This window comes from Bos javanicus, chromosome 2, assembly GCF_032452875.1.
Source record: "Bos javanicus breed banteng chromosome 2, ARS-OSU_banteng_1.0, whole genome shotgun sequence".
NCBI classification, from domain to species: domain Eukaryota; kingdom Metazoa; phylum Chordata; class Mammalia; order Artiodactyla; family Bovidae; genus Bos; species Bos javanicus.
In genome coordinates this window covers 30,519,013-30,533,802 of record NC_083869.1, presented here as the reverse complement: position 1 = coordinate 30,533,802, position 14,790 = coordinate 30,519,013, and the positions used below count along the sequence as shown (strand labels likewise).

Genomic DNA, 14,790 nt, shown 5'->3' with positions numbered 1-14,790 from the left:
CAAAATCTAACTGTAAAGTAGCAGCAAGACTTTTTACCCTATAAAACTGGCCCTGGGGCAAACTATGAGGAGTGCCATATTAGTATGGACAGAATATTGGCGGGAATGCTGCACCAAATATCCGCAGGGTGGATAACCAGGCAGCTGCTGCTAAGTCGCTTCAGTCGTGTCTGACTCTCTGCGACCCCACAGACGGCAGCCCACCAGGCTCCCCCGTCCCTGGGATTCTCCAGGCAAGAACACTGGAGTGGGGTGCCAGTAGGCATCCCCAATTTGCCTGCCTTCTTCTTGACTGGACCTTATTATCCATCGCACATCAAACAGACTTCTGGGTGCAGCCCAGGTGTTCAGTAATGATTGAATGCTGTGTTTGATAAGCTAAGCTCATAACACCTGCTATCAGTGTTTAAACCCTTATCAATGCCAGGTACTTTACATATGTTTTCTTATTTCATTCTGTCAACAATTGTCTTTTCAGTCCCCTTTTAAGTGTTAGGAAATTGGGACTTAAGCAATGAAAGAAACTTTCCCCAAATCACACTGATAAGTGGCAAAACATGCAAAGTCAGGTTGTCTGACCTCAAAGCCTCAAATGCTCTACTGCCTGCCTTTTCTCAGCCATAATTGGAGGCAAGTGAGAATGGGACATTTGCTTTATACATGATTTAACTCTCAGTTATAAAGACTTCACAAAACAATATGGATCTGAATCATAATGTTCTGCTGAATAGCATCAGTAGCCTAGAAAATAAGGTTATGCATGTCCTCAGTTGCTAAGTCATGTCCAACTCTTTGTAAACCCATGGACTGTAGCCCACCTGGCTCCTCTGGCCATGGAATTTCCCAGGCAAGAATACTGCAGTGGGTTGCCATTTCCTTCTTCACGGGATCGTCCCAATCCAGGGATCGAACCCTCATTTCCTGCATTGGCAGGAGGATTCTTTACCACTGAGCCACCTGGGAAGTCCACAAAATATTAGGGAATCACAAATGGTTCAAAAATTGTATGTCAGTGTTGTTACAATGTGGAAATGCATGGATTTCTAGCTGTTATTTTCGCTGTGTATTTTCAGAGTGTCTGAAAAGTCAGCATATCTTATATAGCACTCGTCTCAACGTGGCTCAGCTGTTCACGTTGGCTTTCCTGGCATGTGTCATTGTTCTCCCTTCTCCTATATGCCCTAAGGTAGGACACTTCTGCCACCCACTGAAGTTTACTTCTAAAAAGCTAATAGCTTAGGGAATAGCAGAGGGGTTAGTTATTTTTTCAAGTTAGTGTGGAGAAAAGGGAATAGAGGAGGCTCTTCCCAGATGTCTGATTTCTAGTCAACATGCTGCTTGAGTCCCTGGTTGAACACACTTCAGCCATCCTGTGCCTAAAGGCGGAAAACACTCCCGCCTCACGTCGCTATGGTAACTGATGCTCAGCAGGCAGTTGCAGTTTCATTTAACATAACTGGCTTTTAGAACTTGAGGGGTAAGTATGCTTTCATGTAAGAGAAAGGGGACGACTAGCGATTTAATTAATGTGCTTCAATTTAACATAGGGATACAGGTCACTTTCTCTGTTTGACTGTAGCATGTATAGCTCTGTTTTATATGTGTCAGATCTAAAACATCAAAAGGTGGAATATCTCTCTCATCATGTGTGAAGTGCACAAAGTGAGCCGAAAAGGAGACAGGGGTTGTGTTGGAGCCTTTGCAAAAGGTTTTTCACTTTATAAAAACCATCTCGGCTTGAGAGTGTATAGGAGAATTGCTTCCTCTTCTCACATCCACAAAGGAGGCCTGAGAGATGGGTTGCTAGGCAACCCCACATGGAAGACTGGGGCGCTTTGAAATTAACATAGCTGACCTCCCCATCATCTCTGCAGCTCTGCTATTCGAAACTATTTTGTGAGGCTGTAGGACTCAAGAAAATAGATATAAAATGTAAATACAAAAATAAAGAATAGGGGAAATAAATCTGACTTTTTGAAGAAATGACCACAATTCACTCAATGAAAAAAAGAAAAAAGGCAGCAGTTTGAAAAAAGCAGGTTGAGGGGGAAATGGTGTTAGTTGCTATAAACCAGAAACTAGTATTTTGTTTAACAGTCTCAGAAGAAAATTTTCCTGTTTTTAGAGATGTCTATAGCTGTCATGTAAACCATCACAGCAAAGGGTCTGAAAATACCTAAGGGCAAACAAAAAATAAATCTATTTATAGTCATATATATCTACTACATATTTTATTGAGAAACAAAAACACTTCACCTCTCAATCCTCAGCACATGATGTTTTGCTTAAGCTCCAGTCTCATACTCTTTTTCCTGCCAAGGCTTCATTAATATGACACTGGTTGGTGTGGGAAGGTACAGTATTTATTTTGCAAGTAGATGAATATTTGGAAGGAATCTGCAAAGCTGGTCTATGGAGCAGAACACACTCTCCTGTCATCAATAAATTATTCAGTTTGATTTTTAAAATACTTCATACCACTGGGAAATGCTTATGGTAACATTTTAAAATATGTTGTCAAATTCTGAATTCTTTTCAGTATATTTGTTTTTTGTGAGTCTTAGGGGGAAGCAATTCTGAAATTATTTCCTCGATTGAAGAAATGAACAAATATGATGAAGTTGTTGGGACTCAGGGTCTCACTGTGGAAGAAAAGACATGCAAATGAAAATTTGGGGAACACAGAAAGAATCCTATGGTGATAAATTGGATTTGGAAGAGTTGGTATAATTTTGTGACTTCTAAAATGTTTCAGTATGTGTGTTTTACACCTGTATATGCATGTATATATGTATGCACATGTATACATGCATATGTTTTCTATTTGCTGAAAGGGTTTAGAAGCACTTCATCCAAAGTGGCAGTGAACACACTTTGCACTAAGATCTTGATTTCTACTACATTGCCCCACTTAAGGGAACCAGGGTTGCTTAGAGAAATGGCTGATTGCAGGCTGGGACAGGGTAATTAGAAGTTGAAGCTGGGATATTTTGTTGTTAGAAAGTAGGAAAGTTCTTTAAAAAAAAAAAAGACAAATGATGTGGCTTCTGCTGGCCAAATCTGAAACCATTTGAGCACCAAAATAATTAAAGGCATTAATGAATTATGAACCATTGAAAAAATGGGAACTCATGAACACATATGATAGTAAATACTAGATGAATTAAATAAGTAAAAAATAATAAGGAACGGGCTCTTGCTTTTAGTAAATTCTAAGGGCTGACTGGAATATTTAGAGAAGGTAGTGATATTAGAATGTCTTTATTTGTAATCATCGTGGTGAATATCAGATCAAGCAGGAATCATACTAATCTAGGGGAAATTTTTGAAGGAGCAGAATATTTGTATGATCTGAAAATGTCTCCTCAAAAATTGGTTATTAGTTGCAAGGGAAAAAACAACTATATAGTAGAAAAATGTGACTTGTGGAATCAAAATTAATGTCCCCAGTGAGGGCAGATGGACATGTATGTTTCCAGATGTGACACCTTGAGGACATCACTTCACTTATACAATATTATGGCCAGAAATGCTCAATTCAGATTCAATCTCAGGGAAATATCAGACACACCCAAAACACAGGAACACTCATACTTAAAAGGGGGGCGGTCAGAGAACTGTATTTTCAAAAATGGCTGTTTTATAAAAGGCAGAAAGTGGCTGTGGAAATGCTCTAGATTAAACAAGACTAAAGACATGACATGTAATACCCAATCCCAGAATGTAACTTGAGGGAAAAGATGCTGTAAGGGATTATTACTGGATCAGCTGGCAGTAAAGAGTGGCAGATTAAAAGTTTTGTATTTATCTTGAACTAACTGATGTTCATAACTGTACTGTGATTATATTGGAGAATATTCCTATTCTCAGGAAATATGCAGTGATGTACCTAGGAGTACAGAGGCATGTATGATGTAGGCAACTTACTCTCAAAATGTTCAGAAAAAAAAATCAATGCATAGACATGTATATGTGCATGTGCAAACATATGTATAAAATTTGTATACACACAGATGACACAAATGATGAAGCAAATGAGGTAAAATATTAACAATATTTTAGTATCTGGATAAATGGCATGTGGGTGCTCTTTGTACTTTTCTTATTCATGGAACTTCTTTAAGTTTGAAATGATTTCCAAATGAAAACTCTTAAAAAAAATCAAATTTTCTTTCTTTGGAAAAAATCTGATTTTTACTGGAACTAAAATAATGAATATTTACATTTTAAGAAATCTATGGCAACAGCAGTAACAAGGCAAAAAGATATTACACGTCTTAAGTGACAGTAGAGTCCCTTGTTTAGCACAGAGAAGTGACATCAGGACCTAGACACATCTCATTGGTCCCATTTCTTCCCCTAGCATCTATGTGGTCAGTGTTCCATCACTTTAACTTTGCTCTTGGGTACTCTCAATATTCTGGACTTTTCCCAATCCCTGTATCCCCCTCCAACTATCCTTTACAGCATGTGACTTAAGTTAATGTGAAAAATTTGCCAACAGTTTTTCAAGGAAGTATATGTCAGGGAGTTTTCATTCATTGACTAGAGTAACTTCAAGTATTTAAACTGCTTAAAAAGAACATTTATGTAACTGCTTAGCATTTTTTTTCCTCCAGTGTTATGCTTAATGTATTTTTCAAAAAGGTTTAATCTCTCTCTGTGAAAGAGGACCTATTACCCATTATGAGTGAGGATACTACTGCGTACTTCACAGCCCTGTTCTTAGTGTTTCAAGTGTCTCTTTTTTTTGGAGCGGGGTGGGAAGCTTCTTACATCATTTACCAATTAAAAATAAAACTAGCCTGGCTTTGGAGCAAACAAATAGTAATTACTTTCTCAAAATATACTTGTTTCTTTAAAAACAGAGTTTCTTTTACATTGCCAAAAGAATTTTGTTTGAAGATAAAAATAACATACACACTATTTGAAAACAGCCTGGTTTAAAGATTGCCATAGACTCTAAGGTTATACCACTCGGAAGGAAGACATTTAGAACCTGCTCATTACTCAGCTTTCCTCATTTATGGGATCAAATTGCTTTTATGGGCAGCATGCCAGATTCATTTATGTGCACTGCAAGGCAGATTGTAGAGTCAAGCATTTCTCTGGAAAACATCTGGTTCTTAAGAGTATTAAAAGGTGGGTAACACTTTTTTTGCTCATAACTATGATTTACGATGTTACAGTAACCCCCCCTTTAATCTGGCAGGCAAACTCCCAGCAACCACAAACAGGAACCTGGAAGTAAGTGAAAAATACTTCAGAGCCCAAGGGAAACAGAGGCCCCCAAATTCCATGCATAGGAAGGAATGGTTCTGCCTCTAGGTTGAAGTCCATTTTAATTATTATAAAACTGATGGAGCCAATTAGCATAAGGGCTCCTGGACCACCTTTATATATAATAACTCTTTCTACAGTGAGTTTGTTCCTTTACTGTGTTTACAAAAATCACACATCCCTCTAAACTCTAATTCTTCTAAACCACCCCCGGACCCCTTTTCCTACTCAGGCTTCCTCCTCTTCCCTTATACTTTCAGCATCTACTTTCTCCCATAAATATTCCAAGATACTCTAGTATAATAGCTCCTGTCTTAAAAAACAGAAAATAAAAATCTTTCATAAACTTCTGTAGCCATCACTCTATTGCTCCCTTACCCTCAGCCCTACAGCTGAACACTTTGCTCTCCTGTCTCTAGTTTCTCCCCTTCCACTCATACTTTGTTCAAATTAGGAAGGGGCCCTCTTCCTGCAAGGGGTGTGGCTGGAGGTGTGTGACCTAGAGTGTTAGCTTCTGCTCTGCTCCCTGGTCAGTTGGGTCACCCTATCCAGGTCTTACACCACACAACCATTGTGGCCACGTGATTTCGCTTATTTCCTCTGGCTTCATACTAATTACGTTTGGTAGGATCATCATTAAAACTGTTACTAGAATCACGGGAAGTGCAGAAAGTGGGTTTTCCTGTCTTTTTTTTTTTTTTTTTTACTATTTCGTTTTGGCTGTGCTGGGTCTTCGTTGCTGCCTGTTTTCTCTAGTTGTGGTGAGTGGGGACTACTCTCTAGTTGCGGTGTGCAGGCTTCTCATTGCAGTGGGTTCTCTTGTTGCTCAGCATGGGTTCTAGGCACACAGACTTCAGTAATTGCGGCACGTGGTCTCAGTTGCAGTTCCTGGGCTCTAGAGCACAGACTCGATAGTTGTAGGGCACAGGCTTTGTTGCTCCAAGGCATGTGGAATCTTCCTGGATCAGGAATCGAACCTGTGTTTCCTGCATTGGCAGGCAGATTCTTTACCACTGAGCCACCAGGGAAGCCCTCTCATTTATTTTACCCTGTGGTTGCAGGAGTGCGCTCTTCACTCATTTCTATGGGGTACTCTCATCTCCCTTAGTAACTCCTGGGCTCTCCTGTTATCAGTGCTGCTATCAGCACTCTCCTATTTCCATTTTCTGGCGGAGTATTTCTCTAACTGCTACTTCTTGCATCTTCTTTGACAACTGAAATAAACCAGATTAGGTTTTGTTCAAACCATTAGTAGTAAAGTGTGGGTGTTAAGAGTTGAAACAATGTCAGTGTCAGCTTTTGTTTAGTTTTTTTCTATTCATCTTTGAGAAAGGGATCCTTTTTTTAAAAGGAAAAAACATCCTTTTTGGGGGGGGGATGGGGGGTGGGGGCAGGGTATGTGTTCATTGCAGTTAACTTCAAAAATGGCACATTTCTCATCACTATTCCATCACACAGACATAACTACCATTAAAAACTGCATTAGTTGCAGTAGTTGTGTGTTGTCTATGTGTATATATATCTATGTGTACATCTATTTGAGCTTCCCTGGTAGCTCAGCTGGTAAAGAATCTGCCTGCAAGGCAGGAGACCCTGGTTTGATTCCTGGGTCGGGAAGATCCCCTGGAAAAGGGAACGGCCACCCACTCCGGTATTCTGCAGAGTACTGGAGAATTCCAGTCCATGGAGTTGCAAAGACTTGGACATGACTGAGTGACTTTCACTTCACTATACATCTACTTATTATTATTATGCAAATTAATTTTATATGAAGTTATGTTTCCTGAATTTTCACTTATTTGTAAGACACCCAGCAGTTAAAAATCTTTGAAAAAAATTTTAAAACATGAATAGTAAAAAAAAAAAAATCTTTGAAAACGGCTTTTGATGACCACATTATCAGGTAAACTAGTATATTCAACCACTTCAATTATGGTGAATGTTTTGACAATAATCATAAAACCTAAACTTTTTGCTTTCATCAGTTTTTAAACCAAAAAACCTTGAGAAAATTTCTGTCTCTTATGATGTATTTCTCTAAGTGAGATTTCCTGGTCAAAGGATGAAGCCTTAATTCATGGTACCAAATTGCCCTTCAGAAAGGGTGCATGACACTTGTACCAACAGAGGATCAATGTGCTGTTCTCCTTGCACTGTTGCCAATCTTTCACTAAAAACAAACAAAAAAATAATAGCATTTTCTACTTTATCAGCACTAGCACAGGTTACACGATCCTGTTAAAAGGCTCTTCACTTATCACCAGACCCAAACTAGAAGGTTTCCTCGCAGTTTTAACTGGTCTTTTGGTTTCCATAGTGATTCTATTATCTACCCTGGTGCAAAGTTGAACCTAGCTTCCTCAGCTGTCCATGCATAAAACCCTTCTTTCCAGAATTGCTCTAGGTTCTTGACTTCTGGAAAAGAAAGCTATTTCCTTTTGGGATCCAGTTCTTCATGCTAGCTGACCTGAGGTCAAAGGACATTGAACTTAAAACCGCTTCCTTATCCTTATCCTGAGGGTGGTGGCATTCAAATCCCAGATTCACAAAAAATTCTTTCATTCATGTTGTGTCCCTCCTTCTCCATCTCACGTGTGGACCCTAAACTCTCATTGAACATGCTATGGGAACTGATTCCTTCAAGTAGCAATTCAGTTCGAGTTCCAGCTTTCCTGGATGTGTGATGTCGGGCATGTGCACAAGAAAAACATCAGAGATTAGCAAGTACTAAATAGAGGGTTTAAATACGGTGACCGAGTACAGACTGACATGATGGCTACCTTATAGAGTGTCAGTGGACACGGACAGGGCCTCTGAGCAGGTGATTAATAAACTGATAACTGAGTGAGAGAGTAAGCCTAGAGAGGGAGGCTTGGAGACAGTGAGTTGGGGATTAGGGAGAGGAGAGCAGGGAGAGAATTCCAGTAGAGGAAGGGTAAGTCTGTTCAAAAATTAGATGAAGAGAGATTTATGCATGTAGACTGCAACACAATTTCCAGTTGGGGTTGGAAGAGTGAGAGAGAAAGAGGCAAGAAGGGAAGGGAGACCATGCATGAGAATCCTGACTCCTGTGTGCCTGTGCTTCTGAGGGGCCTGACGGGCCCTGTCAGTCTCTCCGCTGTCCTTGCTCTCTTTTCTCCTGTGAAGGTTCTTCTCAGTTGCAACTACTACTTGACCCTGTTCAGTTTACAATAATAGAGCTGCTATTTATTAAGAGCCTAAGTGAGTAAGATTCATTATAGGTTTTATGTAAGTTCTCTCATTTAATTCTTAACAACAACCCGAGGAAGGTTATTATCCTGATACGCTTTTTTATGGATGAGAAAACCGAGGCTCAGAGAGCCTATGTGACTGGAGAAAGGTAGTAAGTAGCAGAGTCAAACTTTAAACCTAGGACGGTCTGGCTTCAGGTCCACATTCCTCGCCACCGCACTACACTGCTCCTCACTCAGGCTTCTCTTTAGTAGTGTCCACATCTGTAAGAACGTTCATTCCATTCAGGTCTTGTTCCTTATTACCTCGCCATCTCTGTGATAGAACACTCAGTTTCATCTGCTAGCCAGATGCAGATAAGAGAATGTTTCTTACAGACACAGTCTGTCTTAGTTATGGAAAGCATCTCAATTTAGGAAAGGCTGGTGTGAAATCCAGGTTCTGACAATTTTTCTGTGAGCTTGGGCAAATTTTAGATTGAGCTTCATCTCATTATCTGAAAAATATTATTTCTCTAGAGAGTTTATTGAGAAATAAAAGACATACTTTAAAGAAAGTTCCTAGGATAGTATCTAACAAATGGCAGAATAAGTCGCTGCTTAAGAAACAAACACAAACTCCTCATTTTATAGATAGGAAAACAGATTTGGAAACGTCTTGCTGGGAGAACAGATGTTCTACTTTCTCCATCCAATTTCCATGTTTCTAGCATTCTACAATGCAGGCTCATTGGAACTGCTACGGGTATTCTGTTGTATTATGTCCTTAACAATGTCCATTCAGTTTGAAAGTTTTTCCCCCTAAATTACAGAGAAAGATAATGTGTCACAGGGCCAGATTTGTAAAAGAGAGATAATAATATCTGTATCATAGGACTGTGAGGACAAAATGTAATAAGACATGGAAGTGTTTTAACAGACATGAAATATTTCATAAATGCTCTAATTATGAAACATTTCCATGAAACAGCATAACTAAAAATGATTAGAAATCTTATAACACATAATTGGAATTAAAAGGACTCTGGAAATTGGAGAAGTGATTTGAAATAAGAATGTAACTCAAAAGAAATAAACATGAAGTACTTTAGGAAAAGGAAGTGACTTTTAAAAACTATTTATTGAAAATGCAGTTAAAATGGAAGACTGTGTTTATTTTATTTTTAAAACCAAGATGTAGATGTAGATACACTAAGAATGATGCTAAGAATTGAGTTTATGAAGATCAGGTTTATGGTGTGCTGCTGTGCTCAGCGGAGAAGGCAATGGCACCCCACTCCAGTACTCTTGCCTAGAAAATCCCGTGGACAGAGGAGTCTGGTGGGCTGCAGTCCATGGGGTCTCGACTGAGCGACTTCACTTTCACTTTTCACTTTCATGCATTGGAGAAGGAAATGGCAACCCACTCCAGTGTTCTTGCCTGGAGAACCCCAGGGACAGCAGAGCCTGGTGGGCTGCCGTCTATGGGGTCGCAAAGAGTCGGACACTACTGAAGCAACTTAGCAGCAGCAGCAGCAGCAGCAGCAGCTGTGCTCAGATGCTCAGTTGTGTGACCCTATTGGACTGTAGCCCACCAGGCTCCTCTGTCCATGGGCTTCTCTAGGCTAGAATACTGGAGTGGGTTGCCATTCCCTTGTCCAGGGTATCTTCCCGACCCAGAGATCGAACCCGCATCTCTTGAGTCTCCTGCACTGGCAGGCAGGTTCTTTACCACTAGTGCCATCTGGGAAGGCTAAGTTCAATTCAGTGTAAAGAGTAAGTAACTCTCTCAGGTTGGGGGCAGGAATGCTAGGGATAGCGGGGTATGTGGTTGCTTTTTACATGGTGTGCTTTGTGAGTCCCTGCTGACCGAAAATATTCTCTATCAGGTGTCACAGTGTCTAAAGTTACACCAAAAGACCTTGTCTTTGGGCTAAGGTTAAATATTGTTATAAAGGTCTACCTATTTAATTTCCGGTACTGGTTATTTCTTAAAAGAATCTCATTGGCATTAAAAGCAGGAAGAATCAATTCAACAAAGAAGGGAAACTCACAAACGCTCTTTATACTTTTCCAAAATATTCTTCTAAGAAAGTCAGTTTCTGTAATACTATGTGTTAACATGGGTAGTTTACCCTGAATTTGCAAAACTCACCATGTGTTTTGAGTTCATAAATTTCATAAAACGTTTATTAAAAATGTTTTCTTTTTTATAAATATTTACATGGAAACTTACTCAAACCTTTGAAATAACAGAGAATTTCACAAAAATGTTTAACAGAGACCAATAGTATTTTAAACATATTTCCTGAAACAATATCCCTTAGAAAAGATACAGGGTACTTACCTATCTAGATTTTAACAAAATATTCTTTATAGAAATGGGTTATAATCTTTATCACAGAAACACCAAATCTGCACCTAATCAAGAGAGTCAATTAAATAAACCAGCTCATTCACTTTCTCCATCAGAAGACATCCATTTAACACAGTGTTTCTCTTTATATGCAACAGCAGCCTCTGCTGGAGAAAGTATGCTTTCTAATACAAAGTATTAGCTTAACCTATTTTGTACTGGAAGAACTCAGATTCTTTCCATTTCTTGCTTTGAAAAGTTAAAAGAATTTTCAAGGTCTTAAAGATGTGCGAGCTTTATCAAGTATATCCTTTCTGATTTTGGGGTAAGTTGGATGTGCTTCAAGAACCTGCCAAAACAAACAAAATAAAACAAAAACTTAACTTATAATTCATTATCAAGAACTGGGGAGCCACAAACTTACTAGCAATGGCATTACAGTTGAGATTACATTATAATAATATTGCAAATACAACAACACTTTTTAAAGGTGATATCTGAGATATGACATGGTGACATTTCTATTAACAGTAATTAGATGAAAATGGTAAAAATGTACCACTACATGTGGAAAATAAAACAAATATAATTATTTCCTTATTAGATCAGTTATATAAAACAATTATGATCAATGATTTAAGATAATTTTTAAAATTTAGCTATTTATGCATGATATTTAACAAATCCTTAGAGATATTTTTACCCAGGAGTACACATTTGTGTACTGGAATGATTTTGAAACATACAAATTTCCAGGTCTACTGAGTTGAAGAGTAGGGTGGTAGTCATAAAGAAAGAAAAATCAAAACTCCACAAATTAATATATAACCTTAACCTTAATGTGAAATGTTGCCTTACATAGAGACTCAGTAATCAACAGCAATCACTGGAGCCAAGTATTCACTATAATGATGCTGACACAGTTATATGGGATAAGGTACACTACATAATTCTCTGCTAAGGTGCTTTTCTTGGAGCTCCCAACGATACTTAGTACAATGCCTTGTATGAATATCAATGCGACAATGTATATATAAAAAAATTGCAAATTCTAAAACTGCAACTCAAAAATTTGTCATTTAGCAAGGGATCATTTAGTCAGAAACCAGTCGCTCAATCATGTCTGCTGCTTTGCAACCCCATAGACGATAGCCTGCTAGGTTCCTCTGTCCATAGAGTTGTCTAAGCAATAAAATTGGAGTGGGTAATCATTCCCTTCTCCAGCGGTCTTCCCAACTCAGGGATCGAACTCTGTTCTCCTGCATTGCAGGCATAGTCTTTACTGTCTGAGCCATCAGGGAAGTCGAGAAACCAATTACAGAAGTGTAACTGAATGGCTTCTAAATGACAAAAATACCTCTTTAATTTATAAATCTGAATCCTCTAATAACCAGACTTGGACACAAACATAAGAACTTCTATTCAGAACAATGACCTGGAGAATCTATAAAAATCTTCAGATATTTTCTGACTTAAGGATTAAGTTTGTTTAACATGCTTCTTGTCTAGCCTCCTCCTTTAAATTGGCAAACCTTATTTGAGGCCTAATTAAAAACACGTTTTTGATTTAAGTAAACTTTATTTTCTAAACTTTGAAAACCGGTAATTTCTTCCAGATGTGTCCGACGAGGCATTGAACCAAAACAGTACATCCTCTATCTCTATTCATGTACAACTTGATATTAAACAAAAGTAGGAAATAGCACATCTGAAAAATTTTAAGAAATATAAATTTAAGTGTTACCTGGTGACATATGTCAATTGCATCCACATATCTTTTTGCTTTTAAGTAATTAAATGCCAGTTTGTATCCTGTAAAGACAAAACCCCCAGCAATGATATAGTATTATTTATTTATAGAGCACACTGTTAGTATTACCTTTCTTGGCTTCCTCCTTTGTTTATGCTAATATTAGAGAACTCTTAGTGCAGGGTGATGACTGTACCATGATAGAAACGATAAGATAACAGAAGGTGGAGTGATACAAAGGAGAACAGGTACCAAAGAAAATGGAGTTGGAACAAGGGGCCACAGGTGGGCTAGAAGATGGCCGGCCATCCCACAAATATGGTTTTGCAACTTACAGAAAAGTCCCATTTGTTTCAGATTACAGTAAAAACTGATCACAGAGCAGTAAGTGATAACACGGCTATTCCTTTACACAGTACTGATGTACTTAACACATCAGGCAAACTGGTTTCTGAGGTTTACATTCTGTTAGGAAAGAGCGTATGTTATTTAAGTAATTACGGAAGTACATGGATGATTTCAAAACTGAGATAAATGCTATGAAATAATGGCACAGGCCAACAGCACTGTAATAAGAGATCTGGGGTGGGTGTCAGGCAATGTGTGAAACCTGAAGGAAGAGGCATAATGTAGGCCAAGGGGGTGGGAAGAAAGAATTCCGTTCGGCAAAGAGAACTGCACATGGAGAGGCCAGTGGTAGAGGGAGACACAGCAGCCAAATGGGCCTGGAGTGCAGGGGGAGCAGATGGCAGCGCAGCAGCGGGGTGACTCAGAAGGCAGAGGGTTAGTCATTAGACGGCCACGTCAGCCACATGTGATAGTGAAATGGCACACTGCAAGGAGTATTTATTTAAAATCTTTATTTATTTTTGGCTGTACTGGGTCTTACTGTGCACGCGCTTTCTCCAGTAACTGCAGTGGGTGGGCTTTCTCTAGGTGTGATGAGCAGGGGCTGCTCTTTAGTTGTGGTGTGTGGGCTTCTCACTGCGGTGGTTTCTCTTGCTGTGGAGTAAGGTTCTAGGTGCGCGGGCTCAGAAGTTGTGGCGCACGGGCTTAGCTGCCCCACAGCATGTGGAATGTTCCCAGACCAGGGGTTGAACCTGTGTCCTCTGCATTGGCAGGCAGATTCTTAAACAGTTGGACCACCAGGGAAGTCCAAATACTGACATTTTGGAAGAAAGTTTTAATACATTCTTAAATAACTGTTGTTCTATAATAAGAATGCCAATTTCATCTTAGTTTCTTTAGTAGTAAGCAAATAAGGAGATGAAAAAGTAGATTCAATAAATAAGATATAACAGAATGTAAATAATATGTAACTAATAATATATTTTGCTTTACCACTTAAAAATATGAAAAGGACATTTGAATGCTGCTCTTGGACTTTAATCAAAGGACCCCTGAAGAAAATTTTTAGAATTTCAAAACAATGTTTTAGAAGAATTATTGGCTTAATGCAATCATGGTAGCAAGAAGGAAGGAACAGAAATTATCTAAAATTCATAGTATTCAATTCACACACACAAACACACACACAATGAGAAATGTCCAAGATGAAAACAGTATCAGAGAGGTAAACTTGATATCATTAGAAAGGAATTATAAAACAGAATAATAAATAGTTTGTGACATTTAAAAAGGAAAACAACTTAAAGATGTCATGCCAAATATGGAAACTAGAGCCAAAAAAACCTGGACATAACTTTCGGTTTCCGGCTTCCTGACTAGCTTTGAGCCCTTAGGCAAGTCACCGGTAGCTGTCAATTTCAAGTTTCTGCATCCAAAAATGGGGAAGATAACCCTGCTAACTCTTAATGTAAATTTAAAGATCAAATTAAATACTTGTGAAATGCTTTAAAAAATTTCAGAGTACCACACAAATACTAATGTTTTGTTTTTTTAACTGTGTAAACACTAAATTAGAAGCACAAAGTTGTCATAATGAAACAAACTTGATAGATCATTTCCTTCAAAAAAAACTTTAGAGAGGAAATGAAGAGCTACACATGGCAAAGAACATGTGTACCAGTTTCATTACACCTGTCAGGCTTCTAAGAATTCAACTCTTTGTGTAATCAGGGAAAAAAAAAAAATGGGGGGAGAGAGCCTGAGCTCGTGAAAGCAAGAAAACAAAAACACAGTGTAAACAGCCTAGTGACTGTCACATAACCTGGGAACGACTGTGAAGAGAGAAACACGACTGTGTTCTCCTC

At 38.7% G+C, this 14,790-nt stretch overlaps 1 protein-coding gene across 1 annotated transcript in view; it reads right to left on the bottom strand.

Moving 5' to 3' along the window:
- Window positions 1-10,518: 10,518 nt before the first annotated feature.
- The window catches only part of TTC21B (tetratricopeptide repeat domain 21B), a 100,149-nt gene continuing 95,877 nt past the window's right edge, over window positions 10,519-14,790 (bottom strand). The window contains exons 28-29 of the mRNA XM_061436383.1: window positions 12,572-12,639; window positions 10,519-11,176 (exon numbers count right to left, since the gene is read on the bottom strand). Coding sequence (XP_061292367.1) covers window positions 11,099-11,176; window positions 12,572-12,639 — 146 coding nt within the window. The 3' untranslated portion in view covers window positions 10,519-11,098. The remainder of the gene's footprint in view (window positions 11,177-12,571; window positions 12,640-14,790) is intronic.